General features: G+C 55.0%; 2 protein-coding genes across 2 annotated transcripts; both read left to right on the forward strand.

Annotated features, from left to right (window-relative positions):
* The first annotated feature begins 162 nt into the window (after positions 1 to 162).
* Positions 163 to 7,987, forward strand: LOC144248233 (serine/threonine-protein kinase PAK 3-like). Its single transcript, XM_085568013.1, has 14 exons — positions 163 to 208; positions 588 to 701; positions 1,581 to 1,769; positions 3,160 to 3,173; positions 3,265 to 3,282; positions 4,272 to 4,413; positions 4,757 to 4,820; positions 5,449 to 5,497; positions 5,663 to 5,775; positions 5,965 to 6,082; positions 6,829 to 6,928; positions 7,213 to 7,409; positions 7,506 to 7,643; positions 7,886 to 7,987. The coding sequence occupies exons 1-14, from the start codon at positions 163 to 165 to the stop codon at positions 7,985 to 7,987; spliced, it is 1,404 nt and encodes a 467-aa protein (XP_085424139.1).
* Positions 7,988 to 9,400: 1,413 nt separating this feature from the next.
* Positions 9,401 to 17,208, forward strand: LOC144248232 (serine/threonine-protein kinase PAK 3-like). Its single transcript, XM_085568014.1, has 14 exons — positions 9,401 to 9,446; positions 9,827 to 9,940; positions 10,820 to 11,008; positions 12,399 to 12,412; positions 12,504 to 12,521; positions 13,511 to 13,634; positions 13,978 to 14,041; positions 14,670 to 14,718; positions 14,884 to 14,996; positions 15,186 to 15,303; positions 16,050 to 16,149; positions 16,434 to 16,630; positions 16,727 to 16,864; positions 17,107 to 17,208. Exons 1-14 carry the CDS (start codon positions 9,401 to 9,403, stop codon positions 17,206 to 17,208), a joined length of 1,386 nt encoding a protein of 461 aa, XP_085424140.1.
* Positions 17,209 to 17,902: the final 694 nt, after the last annotated feature.

A 17,902-nucleotide genomic window follows, 5' to 3' on the forward strand; every position in this document is an offset into this window, starting at 1 on the left:
CTTCCGAGCGGCCCAAGGCTCTCCCCCTTGCCAGAGTGGCCCTGGCCTGCCCCACACACCTTCCCCGACAGCTGCCCCACACCGCCCCACCTGCCTGGCTGAGATGTTCCCCACCGTGCCCTTGTGTCCCTCCGTGCCAGCTGCCCCTCACGCTGGGTTAGGATGAGGGACCTGGCCTGGCTGTCCCCCGTTTCCTGGCGGTCACTTGGTGCTGAGGAGTAAAGGAGGGTCGAAAGGGCACGTCTTCCTTACGCTTCCCTCTCTTGAACCTCTGGGGAACAAAGCGCCCTGCTCAAGGGGGCCTGAGGGCCTACACTGGGCTTTCCATGCTACCGTGTCATTCCTCCTTCTCCAAAGCCCTACAATTTGCTGGTTGATGTGAGCGGACTTGGAAATGGGGAAAATGAGATGCTTTCCAATGGAGGCAATCCTTCTGGGTAACTACTGCAGTGTTTCAGCAAGAGAATTTGAAGATAGTGCTGGGCCTTGCATCAATTGCATTGATTTTGAAATGCCACCCTCAGCTTCTGAAGTGTGAGGAGCCCAGGGTAAAGCTCCTTGAAAGACTGGACTGTGCTGTCCACCAGCAGAGGACTTGCGGGTGCGGAGTCACCAGGAAAGCAAGTCTGGCATCCTTGTTCTACAGGTGAACCGAGTTGATTTCCAGAGGAGTTGCGTGCACTTTTCCGCCGTCTCACGCAGTAATTCCTTTCTGCTTTCAAGCTGGCTCCTGGGTCTAGCTGAAGATTTTAACAGAGAGGGGAATGACTACAACTCATTTTCATTGGGATGTGGCTGTGCAAGTGTCCGCCAGGAATCTTACAGGGAGCATGGAGCCTGGGCAAACATCTGTGAGACTGTGGCTTTGGCCTGTTCCAAAGGGCCCTTCCTTGGGCTCAACATCTGCAGGGCATTGCAGAGCAGTGGGCTGCAGGCTGCTGCCAGAGCTCCAACACAACACAACTGTGGCAGCCCAGGAACCACTGCAGAGCTCCTGTGGTTGTTCTGAGGCTTTCAGTGGCCAGAGAAAGAGCAAGCAGGACAAGAGGAGCTTTGTGTCAAGAGCTAAGCCAGCATCTCCCTGCCACAAAAGGGAGGCCGTGCAGCAAACAGAGTGGGAGAAAAAAATCAGCATGCACCGGTGTGCTCAAGAAGCATCTGCACACTGCAATACTCCTGGAAATTTATTTTCTTTGCTTCTTTTTCCCCCTACATGTCATGGAAGAAGCTGGCTTTTCAGAACCAACTAAGATGCCAGGGAGAAGAAGCACACTTGCTTTCTGTTCTCGCGTGCAGGCTGGGCTGCCGTGTCTTCTGAGTTGCCCTGGGACGCCTTGAGCTCTGGCTTATGGACTGGAAGGACATGTTCTGCTGCTTCACGACTGAGCAGAACTTCCCAGGCTTTTCTTTTGCGTCATCTGTACAGAAGGTTTGGTTGCTGGGCACAACAAACCCAGAGCAGCTGCTATTGTGAGGTCAAGGGAGCGGTGCCACGTCACAGTGCCGCGTCACAGCACAGCGATGTCCCGGTGAGCCCGAGGCCTGTTGTCCAGAGCAGCTTTTCCGCTCGCTCCCTGCAGGAGGATCCCTGCGACCAAGGAGTTCTCAGCAGACGGCCTGCACCCCGAGAGGAGTCTTGCTTTACCCCTTGGGTGGCATTCAGTGTGCGAAGCAGCAGAGCACGGCCAAAATGTTCGGGCAGGTCTGTGCCGCGGTTTGCACCATCTTTACCGTTGCTTATTCTGGATATTACCTGACCCACCTGACTCGTAAGTAAAGGTTTATCCTGGGGCTGGCGTCCCCTGGCTTTTGCTTCGCTCTGCTCCATTCGCCGCGGTAGTGACCGAGTTGATCAGGGAACAAAACTGCCGTTAGGATGCCACCAGTTTGGTAAATCTCCTGCCAGCAGCATCAGCTAAGAAGGGGGTATCTGTACTGGGTGGTAGGTGCAGAGCGTTTGCAATGTAATTTGCAGCCTGCAGCGCTTGCCTTCCCTCCCCGGGACAGCGCGTGGCAGTGGAGTGTGTCATTTCCTCAGCTTGCTGCTTCAACCAAGACAACCTGGAAATTATAGACTCTGAGGGGAGATGCTCAGAAGTACTTCTCAAAACCCTGTGGCTCTCTCCAGGAGTGAAGGAAAGCCCCTTTTGCTCCAAATGCTGCCATTTAGAGGCCTTGGCTGTGTGCCTTGACCCTTTCTAGGCTGCGCCAAGGTAGCCATTCCCCTGGCGATGCAGCACAAACTCCAGTCCAGTTAGGGTTTGCTGCTGAAGGCAGGAGCTGTTCTGGGGCCGCTGCAGCGGAGAGCTGCCACAGCAAAGGGGCCCTTTGTGGAAGCTTTGCTGTTGTATTGTCTTCCAGCAATTGATGGGAATGGCTTGTGCATGCAATTAAAAAAACGATCTATAAAATACTGGGAAGAGAAGAGGAAAAACTGCTTGAGCTGTTGCATTTCCTTGGCCGTGTTTCTGTTTCTTTCCTGGCAAAAGAGGCCCAAACGTAGACAGCGCCTACTCTAGTGTCCTTGTTTGTTCTCTCGCTTGCTGTGGGAAAGGGCTCTTGCTCCTGGAGGCATGTTGGGAAAGGGAAATGCTCTCCGTTGGGAATGACTTGTGCTGTGGGAGCCCCCAGCAAAAGGCACTTTTCTAAGGGCCTCTGGTTCCTTTTCCCTTGCTCCCTGCAGGTCACCTCACACGTGGATGGAGAAAAGCCTGTGCTTTGGTGAGTGGCAAAGGAACCCCTGACGTTGCTGGCATGTTAGAACTGTGCAGCAAGCTGTGAGCTTGGCCTGTTGCAGTAGAGTGTAGAGTGCCAGCGTGGGAGGCTGAAGGAAAGGCCAGCTGCCTGGTGGCAGCAGCAGTAGCAAAGGGAGCACTGGCTCCTTCCTTATTTTCCCATCAAGAGCCTTTCAAGAGGTGAAAAGCAAATGTGACAGCTCCAAGGTGTCTTGCTGCTTCTAGCCAGCATGGAAGATCAAATGCACAGCAAGAGGCAGTAGCACCTCATTCAGCCATCTTCCGAGGGCTTTCATGACTCAGAATGCCACTTGTATCCAAGTCTATGATTTGCCCTTATTCTGGGTGCTTTCCCAGCGCAGTAGAAAGCAGCTGCTGCAAGGGTTGGCTGTTCCCAGTCTCTCTCACTTCTGTCTGTCTGCAGGGCTCAGCCGCAGGGTCAGCGCCTCGTCTGGCTGGCACTGTTACAGATGGAGAGGCTGAAGAGGAGCAAAACAGCAGCAAGCCTCCAGCTGCTGTCCCTCCACAGGCTGAACTTGCAGAGCCAGTAAGTGGCATCTGAGCCTGGCACTGCCTTGGATGCAGGGCCAAGCTTCAAGCCAGGCCTTCAAGCCCAGCCCTTGTTGCTTGCGGCTGAAGATGCTGGGGGCTGTGTGCCTGCCATGACCTAGTGCTGCTTCAGCCAAGCCAGGGAGCCCTGGCCAGTGGGTCCTGAACTTTGACACTTGAGCATCACTTTGCTGGGATGCTGAGAGGGCTCGAGAATGCCTCTTGGCATCAGACAAGAGGCAGCATTCAATTATTCCCAGCGTAGAAATGAGCCCCTTGTGCCCCCTGGCGATGCGGGCCGCCTGTGGCCAGCGGACAGAGCGGTCCAAAGACTCAGCTGACAGCCTTGCAGGATATTTGGGAAACACTGGCCCCTGGAAGGGACAAGCCACACTCCATGGACTACTTAGGTTCAGGCATGATGTAGACTGCGCTTCACTTGCACATGGTCAGAGCAGGGTTTGGTGAGGAGAATCCTAGAGGGCTCTGCATTGTAAAGGGCGGGTGGGGCTCAGCAGGGCTGGAATGCAGCCCCGAAGGGCCGCCCCCTAATGCCTGAAATACAGAGGGGAAATCGGTGAAAGGGATCAGAGAAGGGACACGCTCTGGGCTTCTGCTCAGACAGTTGCATGCCAGCTCCAGGGTGATTTCATTGCCCAGGAAAACACAGGAGGAGGAAGAACCGCAACAAGGCTCTGGAGCCCTGCTCTGATCTCTGTGTGGATCTTTGCAAGCCCATCAATGGCTAGTTCCACTCGTCGTGCAGAAAGGCCAGCACGATGGAGCATGGAAGTGGCCATGAGGGGCTGTATCGAAGTAGCCTTAGTGGTTTTCCCATTGCCTTTGGGAAGGGGACGTCCAAAAGCCCCCAGCTGAGGAGGCCTGGCGGTGGCCGACAGCATCTTCCGAAGGCCTTGCTTTTGCCGTGTGCTCTCCGGGGCGTCTGTGCCAGCCGCCCTTCTGACGGGCAATCCTTTCTGGTCCCAGCTCAAGACAGGCTCTGCCATTCAACGTGCCGCTGGACCGGCATCGCCTGCAGCAGCCAGCTGTCCCCCAGCTGCCGGCACTTCATCCAGCAGCCCAGCCCAGCAGCCCGAGATGAGAGAGGAGCAGGGCCTGAAGACACTGAGTACGTCTGCCGTGTTTCTTGTCTGCCAGAGCAGTGCGTTGTCTGCCTGTCTCGGTGCAGGCTGCGCCAGAAGTTCCTCCTCGGTCTCAGAGGCGCTGAGGCCTCTCTGCAGAAGGTGTTGTTGTGCTTTGAGGCAGCGAGGGAGCTCTCGGGGTGTTCCTGCTGCCTCTGGGGGCACCTGGGCCTGGCTTGGCTCTGCCTGGGCTGCCTTTCGTGGCACGTCGCGAGTGACTGGCCCCAGGGAGCTCTCAAGCTCCTGACAGTGGGCATGCATTTTGGATTGTGTGGGCAGCAAGGCCTCCGGTTGAAAGTGAGCTCCTGGCACTGCTTTTGTCTCTCTCAGGGAGCATTGTGAGTCTGGGCGAGCCAATGAAGAAATACAGGGCATTTGAAGAACTTGGACGAGGGTAAGTGTGACGTCTGCTCCATAGAACAAACCGTGGGCCGGGTCTTCAGCTTGTGCAATATCCAGCGTGAAGTCAGGCCAGTTCCAAACGCGGTCAGCCTCGGGCTTTGCCTCCTGTCACCTCTCAGGACGGCTCAGTCAGAGCAGTCAGGAAGCATCAGCAAAGACAACTTGATGCAAGCGACGCCTTGCTTGCAGCAGTGAGGAGCAGGACCTGGAAGATCTCCTGGCCCTGTGTCTGTATGGCCTCCAAGGGCACCTTGCCACTCAAGAGCTGTCTGAGGACAGTTCTTGAAGGCAGTGTTTTCCAAGTTAGTCTTCTCCAGATGTAAGCCCACTTGCACACCTGTGCGCAAAGCCACACAGAGATCGAGCCCCCCTTCCACTGGAATGGAACCAAGTGGGCGTGTGCCTTGGAGATTTGCACGGGTCCTTGGTCTCCATGAGGGAGCTCCGTGTTCCCTGTCCGGCATGGCAGAGGGCTGGTGGGCTGCCGTGCTGCCGGCTGAAGAGACGCCGCAGCCAGGCGTTTTCTAAGGAGTCCAGGCAGCCTAGGGAGATCTCCTGCCTAGGCTTGCTTTCACTGCCAGGGCTATAAAGGGCTTTTTCTGCTGCCCTTTTCTTTCTAGGGGCTTTGGAGCTGTTTATAAAGCCCTCGACACCAGCACAGGACAACAGGTAAAGTGTCCATACCCGCGGCAGTTTCTCCCTAAGCTCTGCTGTCTGGCAACAGGGCAGTTTGGCACAGCTCACTGTGTCATGGCACGAGCGCTCGCTCCGTGTTCCTTGAGGTCTCGTGCAGGGAGCGACTTCTCAAGTTAATGGTGGCCAATGTCTTTGTAGGTGGCCATCAAGATAATGTCTCTTCAGGAGAAGATGTCTGAGGAGCTGGCTGTCAATGAAATCTTGGTGATGAGGGACAGCAGGAATCCCAATATTGTCAGCTACTTAGACAGGTTGGGGTATTCTCACGTCTATGTAGCTTTAGACATCTGCATGTGCACGGGAGGAGTTTGCAGCTGGCTTTCAGTAATCTCTTCTGGCATGTGTAGCTTGGAGAGCAGTTGCAAAAGCCTGGGTCAGGCCCTCGGGTGCCTGAGCCGTGCCCATTCCTCTCTCTCCATGCCGTGGTTTCCTTCTTTCAGCTACCTGGTGGATGCGGAGCTCTGGCTGGTGATGGAGTTCATGGACGGCGGCACGTTGTTCGATGTGCTCCGGGCAGTGTACCTGGAGGAAGGACAGATAGGCGCCGTCTGTCGGGAGGTGAGGCGTCCCGCTTGTGCTTCCCCTGGCCTGCCCAGGATGGTTCTTGTCAGCTGGTGGTTAAGGAGAGCAGAGATTTCTTGGCCCCGGCTTTCTTTTGGCGCTGCTCTCACGACACAGAGCAGAAGAAAGAGCATTAATCTGAAGGGAACTGCCTGCTGGAGTCCCCGCACGCCTTAGGCTCTGTTCTTGCACTCTTCCATGCTGTCCGTCCTCTGGCGCTCGTGCACACTCACTTGTTTCATTTCCTGGCTTGCTCCTCTCAGCTTTGCCTCTGAATGTTTGTCTGGAGCCTGTCCGTCTGTCCGACATTCCTTGACATTCTAAGCCCGCATGCGGGTGGCAGAATTTCAAGCCGAGGGCGAAGGAGATGTCCTCAGCTTCAAAGCACGGCATTGCAGCCCAGATGGCGAGGGATTCTGAAACAGGTCTAATGTGCTGCTTCCTCCTCTGCTGCCACAGGGCTTCCAATGAAATCGTTGCCATGCTGCTTGCCAGCCAAAGGTCACGTGCTTGGTACCAATGGCAGAATGGACTCGTGCAAGCTCAGATGCCTTCGCTTTGAAATATCCAAAGCACTTCTAAGAGTGTTGAAGCAGCAAGCTCTTGCTCTTGACAGCGCCGTGCTAGTGCTCCCTCCTTCACAATTCCCTGAGAAAGCTGTCAACCTCTTGGAGCCCTTTTCTTTCTTCTGGGATTAAATCAGATGCTGAATGTTAACTTTCCTTCCCTCCTTTCTCTCTCAGTGCCTGCAAGGACTGCATTTCCTTCATTCCCGCCAAGTCATCCACAGGGACATCAAAAGCGGCAACGTTCTCGTGGGCATGGACGGATCTGTCAAGCTGGGTGGGTATCGTCCCTGCTCAGGGGCAGCCTTCCCCGCGTGTGCTGTGGGGCTGCTTTTTGGTGACTGCCACTTCCCCAGAAGCGCTGCTCAGCCCGCGCGTGAATCGTGAGGGTGTTTCTGAAATGGCCAATGCCCTATTTCCCTGGCTCCAGCCACAGGGAAGGCAAGCTCAGCTGCCTTTTCAGCTAGACTGGGCATGGCCTTGGCAGGCTTGGAGTGGGCCATCCTTTAGGCCGGTTTGCCAGCGGTGGCTGGCTTTGACAGGCTTTGTTTTTCTCCTCAGCTGACTTTGGCCTCTGCGCTCAGCTCAGCCCTGAGCGCAGCAAGCGCAGCTCCAGAGTGGGCACTCCCAGCTGGATGGCCCCGGAAGTGGTGAGAGGAGAAGCCTACGGCCCCAAAGTGGACATCTGGTCCCTGGGGATCATGGGGCTGGAAATGGTGGAAGGGGAAGCTCCTTATGAGAGGATGGCCCGTGTCAGGGTAAGGTGCAGCTTAGAAAGGGGGCTCTGTGTGGAGAGAGCTGTTGTGGCTAGGAAAGGAGCAGCTAGAGTGCCCTCTTCCATCCATGTGTTGTAGGTTTTTGAACTGATAGAAACGAACGGGCCCCCGAAACTGCAGAACCCCAGGCACCACTCGGCTCTCCTGCGCGACTTTCTGCGCTGCTGCCTGCAGGCAGACCAGGACAGGCGCTGGTCTGCCCAGGAACTCCTGCAGGTGAGAAAAAGCAAAGGGGCAAAAAGCCCTGCCAGCTGAGGACACCTGCATCCAGGGATCAAGAGGAGTGTGGGCTGCGTGGGTGAGGCAGCTTCCAGGAGAGGAAGGCCCACGGGGAATGTGCTGCCCTCGGTCCTCTTGGTGTGTCTTTTGGGCAGCCAAGGAGTCCTGCTTGGGCCCGTGAGGATGTGCTCATGGAAAGTAACGGGGGTTCCCTTCTTTTTGGTTTTTCTTCCGGGCAGCATCCGTTTGTGACCTCAGGCGAGCCAGCCTCCAGCCTGGCTGCTCTGGTCACCTCAGCCAAGCAAGTGCTGGAAGACTGGAGAGGAGACGCTTGCGCCTGAGGAGGCCCTTGTGCCGTGCCAGCTCCGAGCAGGGGCAAGGGGATGTGTTGTGTTTGGGCAGAGATTCAGCCATCCCCTGACTTTTTAATAAGGGGCTGTGCTGTAGATAGGAAATGTAATGGTTCCGGAATTTTCTTAGTTTAGCTAGGTTCAACTTAAACCGTTGTTGGGTTTTTTTTTCATGAAAAGATTAACTTTTAAAAATTAAGGAAATTCAGGCAGAGAATTCAAAGGACTGTAGAATCTAGATAGCTTAGATAGTAGAGGATAGTTTAGCTTAGAATATAGTCTTGTTAATTTAGGTAAGTTCTGAGCTCTCTTTTAAGTAGAAAAGAAGGAATTGTCATAATCAGAATTAAGCTGTGAGAGGAAAAGCTGTGATGCAGCAGAAGTGCACTGTGCAGGCGCTACAAGCTGTCAGCCTGATCAGGCCAGCTGCCGGGCAGAATGATAAAGATGCAGAAGTAGTGAGGGGACACTTTGTTTCAGCCAGAGTGGCAATAAAACTCTGACATAGGCCGAGCGTTGGAAGACTCCCTTCCTTGCCATGCTCTAGCTAAGCTGGACAGTCCCTTGCAGAGGCCCAGAGATCACGCTGAGGTAAGCAGCTTTGCTTACCGCAAGTGGGGAAAGCAAGTGCAGGAAAACTGGCGTGCAGACGCCTGCGCCTGAGGAGGCCCTCGTGCCCTGCCAGCTCAGGGGAGGGAAACGGGGATGGATCGTGCATAGGCAGAGCTTCAGCCATCCCCTGAGTTTTACGAGGAGCTCTGCTGTAGATAGGAAATGTAATGTTTTGAGGTTTTCTGAGCTTAGCTGTCTTTAGTTAGGACTAGAGACCATAGAAGGCTTCATTCATGAAGCATTGTTTAGAAAAGAGTAGAGTAGTGTTGATGTAGGGAAGCTCAGAATTATCCCTTAAGGAGAAATGAATGAATTGTCATCAGAAGAATTGAGCTATCCAAGAAGAATGTGGGATTGAGCAGATCTGGAGCAGGCATGTCCCACGAGTTGTCTGCCTGAACTGGCCACCTGGAGGAGGCCACCTGGAGGACAGATTGAGGAAGATGAAGATGGTGAAGTAACCAGGAGATGCTCTGTTCCAGCTCTTGCTTTCAGCATGACTGGCAATAAAACCTCTAAACCCCCCAGAGCCCTGGAGTGTTCCCTTGCGTGTCACGCTGTGCCTAAGCTGGTCAGTGCCTTCCAAGCTGTGCGCTGCGGACGGGCTCTCCCGTTCACGGCTTTGCACTGCTTCCGAGCGGCCCAAGGCTCTCCCCCTTGCCAGAGTGGCCCTGGCCTGCCCCACACACCTTCCCCGACAGCTGCCCCACACCGCCCCACCTGCCTGGCTGAGATGTTCCCCACCGTGCCCTTGTGTCCCTCCGTGCCAGCTGCCCCTCACGCTGGGTTAGGATGAGGGACCTGGCCTGGCTGTCCCCCGTTTCCTGGCGGTCACTTGGTGCTGAGGAGTAAAGGAGGGTCGAAAGGGCACGTCTTCCTTACGCTTCCCTCTCTTGAACCTCTGGGGCACCAAAGCGCCCTGCTCAAGGGGGCCTGAGGGCCTACACTGGGCTTTCCATGCTACCGTGTCATTCCTCCTTCTCCAAAGCCCTACAATTTGCTGGTTGATGTGAGCAGACTTGGAAATGGGGAAAATGAGATGCTTTCCAATGGAGGCAATCCTTCTGGGTAACTACTGCAGTGTTTCAGCAAGAGAATTTGAAGATAGTGCTGGGCCTTGCATCAATTGCATTGATTTTGAAATGCCACCCTCAGCTTCTGAAGTGTGAGGAGCCCAGGGTAAAGCTCCATGAAAGACTGGACTGTGCTGTCCACCAGCAGAGGACTTGCGGGTGCGGAGTCACCAGGAAAGCAAGTCTGGCATCCTTGTTCTACAGGTGAACCGAGTTGATTTCCAGAGGAGTTGCGTGCACTTTTCCGCCGTCTCACGCAGTAATTCCTTTCTGCTTTCAAGCTGGCTCCTGGGTCTAGCTGAAGATTTTAACAGAGAGGGGAATGACTACAACTCATTTTCATTGGGATGTGGCTGTGCAAGTGTCCGCCAGGAATCTTACAGGGAGCATGGAGCCTGGGCAAACATCTGTGAGACTGTGGCTTTGGCCTGTTCCAAAGGGCCCTTCCTTGGGCTCAACATCTGCAGGGCATTGCAGAGCAGTGGGCTGCAGGCTGCTGCCAGAGCTCCAACACAACACAACTGTGGCAGCCCAGGAACCACTGCAGAGCTCCTGTGGTTGTTCTGAGGCTTTCAGTGGCCAGAGAAAGAGCAAGCAGGACAAGAGGAGCTTTGTGTCAAGAGCTAAGCCAGCATCTCCCTGCCACAAAAGGGAGGCCGTGCAGCAAACAGAGTGGGAGAAAAAATCAGCATGCACCGGTGTGCTCAAGAAGCATCTGCACACTGCAATACTCCTGGAAATTTATTTTCTTTGCTTCTTTTTCCCCCTACATGTCATGGAAGAAGCTGGCTTTTCAGAACCAACTAAGATGCCAGGGAGAAGAAGCACACTTGCTTTCTGTTCTTGCGTGCAGGCTGGGCCGCCGTGTCTTCCGAGTTGCCCTGGGACGCCTTGAGCTCTGGCTTATAGACTGGAAGGACATGTTCTGCTGCTTCACGACTGAGCAGAACTTCCCAGGCTTTTCTTTTGCGTCATCTGTACAGAAGGTTTGGTTGCTGGGCACAACAAACCCAGAGCAGCTGCTATTGTGAGGTCAAGGGAGCGGTGCCACGTCACAGTGCCGCGTCACAGCACAGCGATGTCCCGGTGAGCCCGAGGCCTGGTTGTCCAGAGCAGCTTTTCCGCTCGCTCCCTGCAGGAGGATCCCTGCGACCAAGGAGTTCTCAGCAGACGGCCTGCACCCCGAGAGGAGTCTTGCTTTACCCCTTGGGTGGCATTCAGTGTGCGAAGCAGCAGAGCACGGCCAAAATGTTCGGGCAGGTCTGTGCCGCGGTTTGCACCATCTTTACCGTTGCTTATTCTGGATATTACCTGACCCACCTGACTCGTAAGTAAAGGTTTATCCTGGGGCTGGCGTCCCCTGGCTTTTGCTTCGCTCTGCTCCATTCGCCGCGGTAGTGACCGAGTTGATCAGGGAACAAAACTGCCGTTAGGATGCCACCAGTTTGGTAAATCTCCTGCCAGCAGCATCAGCTAAGAAGGGGGTATCTGTACTGGGTGGTAGGTGCAGAGCGTTTGCAATGTAATTTGCAGCCTGCAGCGCTTGCCTTCCCTCCCCGGGACAGCGCGTGGCAGTGGAGTGTGTCATTTCCTCAGCTTGCTGCTTCAACCAAGACAACCTGGAAATTATAGACTCTGAGGGGAGATGCTCAGAAGTACTTCTCAAAACCCTGTGGCTCTCTCCAGGAGTGAAGGAAAGCCCCTTTTGCTCCAAATGCTGCCATTTAGAGGCCTTGGCTGTGTGCCTTGACCCTTTCTAGGCTGCGCCAAGGTAGCCATTCCCCTGGCGATGCAGCACAAACTCCAGTCCAGTTAGGGTTTGCTGCTGAAGGCAGGAGCTGTTCTGGGGCCGCTGCAGCGGAGAGCTGCCACAGCAAAGGGGCCCTTTGTGGAAGCTTTGCTGTTGTATTGTCTTCCAGCAATTGATGGGAATGGCTTGTGCATGCAATTAAAAAAACGATCTATAAAATACTGGGAAGAGAAGAGGAAAAACTGCTTGAGCTGTTGCATTTCCTTGGCCGTGTTTCTGTTTCTTTCCTGGCAAAAGAGGCCCAAACGTAGACAGCGCCTACTCTAGTGTCCTTGTTTGTTCTCTCGCTTGCTGTGGGAAAGGGCTCTTGCTCCTGGAGGCATGTTGGGAAAGGGAAATGCTCTCCGTTGGGAATGACTTGTGCTGTGGGAGCCCCCAGCAAAAGGCACTTTTCTAAGGGCCTCTGGTTCCTTTTCCCTTGCTCCCTGCAGGTCACCTCACACGTGGATGGAGAAAAGCCTGTGCTTTGGTGAGTGGCAAAGGAACCCCTGACGTTGCTGGCATGTTAGAACTGTGCAGCAAGCTGTGAGCTTGGCCTGTTGCAGTAGAGTGTAGAGTGCCAGCGTGGGAGGCTGAAGGAAAGGCCAGCTGCCTGGTGGCAGCAGCAGTAGCAAAGGGAGCACTGGCTCCTTCCTTATTTTCCCATCAAGAGCCTTTCAAGAGGTGAAAAGCAAATGTGACAGCTCCAAGGTGTCTTGCTGCTTCTAGCCAGCATGGAAGATCAAATGCACAGCAAGAGGCAGTAGCACCTCATTCAGCCATCTTCCGAGGGCTTTCATGACTCAGAATGCCACTTGTATCCAAGTCTATGATTTGCCCTTATTCTGGGTGCTTTCCCAGCGCAGTAGAAAGCAGCTGCTGCAAGGGTTGGCTGTTCCCAGTCTCTCTCACTTCTGTCTGTCTGCAGGGCTCAGCCGCAGGGTCAGCGCCTCGTCTGGCTGGCACTGTTACAGATGGAGAGGCTGAAGAGGAGCAAAACAGCAGCAAGCCTCCAGCTGCTGTCCCTCCACAGGCTGAACTTGCAGAGCCAGTAAGTGGCATCTGAGCCTGGCACTGCCTTGGATGCAGGGCCAAGCTTCAAGCCAGGCCTTCAAGCCCAGCCCTTGTTGCTTGCGGCTGAAGATGCTGGGGGCTGTGTGCCTGCCATGACCTAGTGCTGCTTCAGCCAAGCCAGGGAGCCCTGGCCAGTGGGTCCTGAACTTTGACACTTGAGCATCACTTTGCTGGGATGCTGAGAGGGCTCGAGAATGCCTCTTGGCATCAGACAAGAGGCAGCATTCAATTATTCCCAGCGTAGAAATGAGCCCCTTGTGCCCCCTGGCGATGCGGGCCGCCTGTGGCCAGCGGACAGAGCGGTCCAAAGACTCAGCTGACAGCCTTGCAGGATATTTGGGAAACACTGGCCCCTGGAAGGGACAAGCCACACTCCATGGACTACTTAGGTTCAGGCATGATGTAGACTGTGCTTCACTTGCACATGGTCAGAGCAGGGTTTGGTGAGGAGAATCCTAGAGGGCTCTGCATTGTAAAGGGCGGGTGGGGCTCAGCAGGGCTGGAATGCAGCCCCGAAGGGCCGCCCCCTAATGCCTGAAATACAGAGGGGAAATCGGTGAAAGGGATCAGAGAAGGGACACGCTCTGGGCTTCTGCTCAGACAGTTGCATGCCAGCTCCAGGGTGATTTCATTGCCCAGGAAAACACAGGAGGAGGAAGAACCGCAACAAGGCTCTGGAGCCCTGCTCTGATCTCTGTGTGGATCTTTGCAAGCCCATCAATGGCTAGTTCCACTCGTCGTGCAGAAAGGCCAGCACGATGGAGCATGGAAGTGGCCATGAGGGGCTGTATCGAAGTAGCCTTAGTGGTTTTCCCATTGCCTTTGGGAAGGGGACGTCCAAAAGCCCCCAGCTGAGGAGGCCTGGCGGTGGCCGACAGCATCTTCCGAAGGCCTTGCTTTTGCCGTGTGCTCTCCGGGGCGTCTGTGCCAGCCGCCCTTCTGACGGGCAATCCTTTCTGGTCCCAGCTCAAGACAGGCTCTGCCATTCAACGTGCCGCTGGACCGGCATCGCCTGCAGCAGCCGGCACTTCATCCAGCAGCCCAGCCCAGCAGCCCGAGATGAGAGAGGAGCAGGGCCTGAAGACACTGAGTACGTCTGCCGTGTTTCTTGTCTGCCAGAGCAGTGCGTTGTCTGCCTGTCTCGGTGCAGGCTGCGCCAGAAGTTCCTCCTCGGTCTCAGAGGCGCTGAGGCCTCTCTGCAGAAGCTGTTGTTGTGCTTTGAGGCAGCGAGGGAGCACTCGGGGTGTTCCTGCTGCCTCTGGGGACAGCTGAGCCTGGCTTGGCTCTGCCTGGGCTGCCTTTTGTGGCACGTCGCGAGTGACTGGCCCCAGGGAGCTCTCAAGCTCCTGACAGTGGGCATGCATTTTGGATTGTGTGGGCAGCAAGGCCTCCGGTTGAAAGTGAGCTCCTGGCACTGCTTTTGTCTCTCTCAGGGAGCATTGTGAGTCTGGGCGAGCCAATGAAGAAATACAGGGCATTTGAAGAACTTGGACGAGGGTAAGTGTGACGTCTGCTCCATAGAACAAACCGTGGGCCGGGTCTTCAGCTTGTGCAATATCCAGCGTGAAGTCAGGCCAGTTCCAAACGCGGTCAGCCTCGGGCTTTGCCTCCTGTCACCTCTCAGGACGGCTCAGTCAGAGCAGTCAGGAAGCATCAGCAAAGACAACTTGATGCAAGCGACGCCTTGCTTGCAGCAGTGAGGAGCAGGACCTGGAAGATCTCCTGGCCCTGTGTCTGTATGGCCTCCAAGGGCACCTTGCCACTCAAGAGCTGTCTGAGGACAGTTCTTGAAGGCAGTGTTTTCCAAGTTAGTCTTCTCCAGATGTAAGCCCACTTGCACACCTGTGCGCAAAGCCACACAGAGATCGAGCCCCCCTTCCACTGGAATGGAACCAAGTGGGCGTGTGCCTTGGAGATTTGCACGGGTCCTTGGTCTCCATGAGGGAGCTCCGTGTTCCCTGTCCGGCATGGCAGAGGGCTGGTGGGCTGCCGTGCTGCCGGCTGAAGAGACGCCGCAGCCAGGCGTTTTCTAAGGAGTCCAGGCAGCCTAGGGAGATCTCCTGCCTAGGCTTGCTTTCACTGCCAGGGCTATAAAGGGCTTTTTCTGCTGCCCTTTTCTTTCTAGGGGCTTTGGAGCTGTTTATAAAGCCCTCGACACCAGCACAGGACAACAGGTAAAGTGTCCATACCCACGGCAGTTTCTCCCTAAGCTCTGCTGTCTGGCACCAGGGCAGTTTGGCACAGCTCACTGTGTCATGGCACGAGCGCTCGCTCTGTGTTCCTTGAGGTCTCGTGCAGGGAGCGACTTCTCAAGTTAATGGTCGCCAATGTCTTTGTAGGTGGCCATCAAGATAATGTCTCTTCAGGAGAAGATGTCTGAGGAGCTGGCTGTCAATGAAATCTTGGTGATGAGGGACAGCAGGAATCCCAATATTGTCAGCTACTTAGACAGGTTGGGGTATTCTCACGTCTATGTAGCTTTAGACATCTGCATGTGCACGGGAGGAGTTTGCAGCTGGCTTTCAGTAATCTCTTCTGGCATGTGTAGCTTGGAGAGCAGTTGCAAAAGCCTGGGTCAGGCCCTCGGGTGCCTGAGCCGTGCCCATTCCTCTCTCTCCATGCCGTGGTTTCCTTCTTTCAGCTACCTGGTGGATGCGGAGCTCTGGCTGGTGATGGAGTTCATGGACGGCGGCACGTTGTTCGATGTGCTCCGGGCAGTGTACCTGGAGGAAGGACAGATTGGCGCCGTCTGTCGGGAGGTGAGGCGTCCCGCTTGTGCTTCCCCTGGCCTGCCCAGGATGGTTCTTGTCAGCTGGTGGTTAAGGAGAGCAGAGATTTCTTGGCCCCGGCTTTCTTTTGGCGCTGCTCTCACGACACAGAGCAGAAGAAAGAGCATTAATCTGAAGGGAACTGCCTGCTGGAGTCCCCGCACGCCTTAGGCTCTGTTCTTGCACTCTTCCATGCTGTCCGTCCTCTGGCGCTCGTGCACACTCACTTGTTTCATTTCCTGGCTTGCTCCTCTCAGCTTTGCCTCTGAATGTTTGTCTGGAGCCTGTCCGTCTGTCCGACATTCCTTGACATTCTAAGCCCGCATGCGGGTGGCAGAATTTCAAGCCGAGGGCGAAGGAGATGTCCTCAGCTTCAAAGCACGGCATTGCAGCCCAGATGGCGAGGGATTCTGAAACAGGTCTAATGTGCTGCTTCCTCCTCTGCTGCCACAGGGCTTCCAATGAAATCGTTGCCATGCTGCTTGCCAGCCAAAGGTCACGTGCTTGGTACCAATGGCAGGATGGACTCGTGCAAGCTCAGATGCCTTCGCTTTGAAATATCCAAAGCACTTCTAAGAGTGTTGAAGCAGCAAGCTCTTGCTCTTGACAGCGCCGTGCTAGTGCTCCCTCCTTCACAATTCCCTGAGAAAGCTGTCAACCTCTTGGAGCCCTTTTCTTTCTTCTGGGATTAAATCAGATGCTGAATGTTAACTTTCCTTCCCTCCTTTCTCTCTCAGTGCCTGCAAGGACTGCATTTCCTTCATTCCCGCCAAGTCATCCACAGGGACATCAAAAGCGGCAACGTTCTCGTGGGCATGGACGGATCTGTCAAGCTGGGTGGGTATCGTCCCTGCTCAGGGGCAGCCTTCCCCGCGTGTGCTGTGGGGCTGCTTTTTGGTGACTGCCACTTCCCCAGAAGCGCTGCTCAGCCAGCGCGTGAATCGTGAGGGTGTTTCTGAAATGGCCAATGCCCTATTTCCCTGGCTCCAGCCACAGGGAAGGCAAGCTCAGCTGCCTTTTCAGCTAGACTGGGCATGGCCTTGGCAGGCTTGGAGTGGGCCATCCTTTAGGCCGGTTTGCCAGCGGTGGCTGGCTTTGACAGGCTTTGTTTTTCACCTGAGCTGACTTTGGCCTCTGCGCTCAGCTCAGCCCTGAGCGCAGCAAGCGCAGCTCCAGAGTGGGCACTCCCAGCTGGATGGCCCCGGAAGTGGTGAGAGGAGAAGCCTACGGCCCCAAAGTGGACATCTGGTCCCTGGGGATCATGGGGCTGGAAATGGTGGAAGGGGAAGCTCCTTATGAGAGGATGGCCCGTGTCAGGGTAAGGTGCAGCTTAGAAAGGGGGCTCTGTGTGGAGAGAGCTGTTGTGGCTAGGAAAGGAGCAGCTAGAGTGCCCTCTTCCATCCATGTGTTGTAGGTTTTTGAACTGATAGAAACGAACGGGCCCCCGAAACTGCAGAACCCCAGGCACCACTCGGCTCTCCTGCGCGACTTTCTGCGCTGCTGCCTGCAGGCAGACCAGGACAGGCGCTGGTCTGCCCAGGAACTCCTGCAGGTGAGAAAAAGCAAAGGGGCAAAAAGCCCTGCCAGCTGAGGACACCTGCATCCAGGGATCAAGAGGAGTGTGGGCTGCGTGGGTGAGGCAGCTTCCAGGAGAGGAAGGCCCACGGGGAATGTGCTGCCCTCGGTCCTCTTGGTGTGTCTTTTGGGCAGCCAAGGAGTCCTGCTTGGGCCCGTGAGGATGTGCTCATGGAAAGTAACGGGGGTTCCCTTCTTTTTGGTTTTTCTTCCGGGCAGCATCCGTTTGTGACCTCAGGCGAGCCAGCCTCCAGCCTGGCTGCTCTGGTCACCTCAGCCAAGCAAGTGCTGGAAGACTGGAGAGGAGACGCTTGCGCCTGAGGAGGCCTTTGTGCCGTGCCAGCTCTGAGCAGGGGCAAGGGGATGTGTTGTGTTTGGGCAGAGATTCAGCCATCCCCTGACTTTTTAATAAGGGGCTGTGCTGTAGATAGGAAATGTAATGGTTCCGGAATTTTCTTAGTTTAGCTAGGTTCAACTTAAACCGTTGTTGGGTTTTTTTTTCATGAAAAGATTAACTTTTAAAAATTAAGGAAATTCAGGCAGAGAATTCAAAGGACTGTAGAATCTAGATAGCTTAGATAGTAGAGGATAGTTTAGCTTAGAATATAGTCTTGTTAATTTAGGTAAGTTCTGAGCTCTCTTTTAAGTAGAAAAGAAGGAATTGTCATAATCAGAATTAAGCTGTGAGAGGAAAAGCTGTGATGCAGCAGAAGTGCACTGTGCAGGCGCTACAAGCTGTCAGCCTGATCAGGCCAGCTGCCGGGCAGAATGATAAAGATGCAGAAGTAGTGAGGGGACACTTTGTTTCAGCCAGAGTGGCAATAAAACTCTGACATAGGCCGAGCGTTGGAAGACTCCCTTCCTTGCCATGCTCTAGCTAAGCTGGACAGTCTCTTGCAGAGGCCCAGAGATCACGCTGAGGTAAGCAGCTTTGCTTACCGCAAGTGGGGAAAGCAAGTGCAGGAAAACTGGCGTGCAGACGCCTGCGCCTGAGGAGGCCCTCGTGCCCTGCCAG

This window comes from Lonchura striata, chromosome Z, assembly GCF_050655825.1.
Source record: "Lonchura striata isolate lonStrDom1 chromosome Z, ASM5065582v1, whole genome shotgun sequence".
NCBI lineage: Eukaryota > Metazoa > Chordata > Aves > Passeriformes > Estrildidae > Lonchura > Lonchura striata.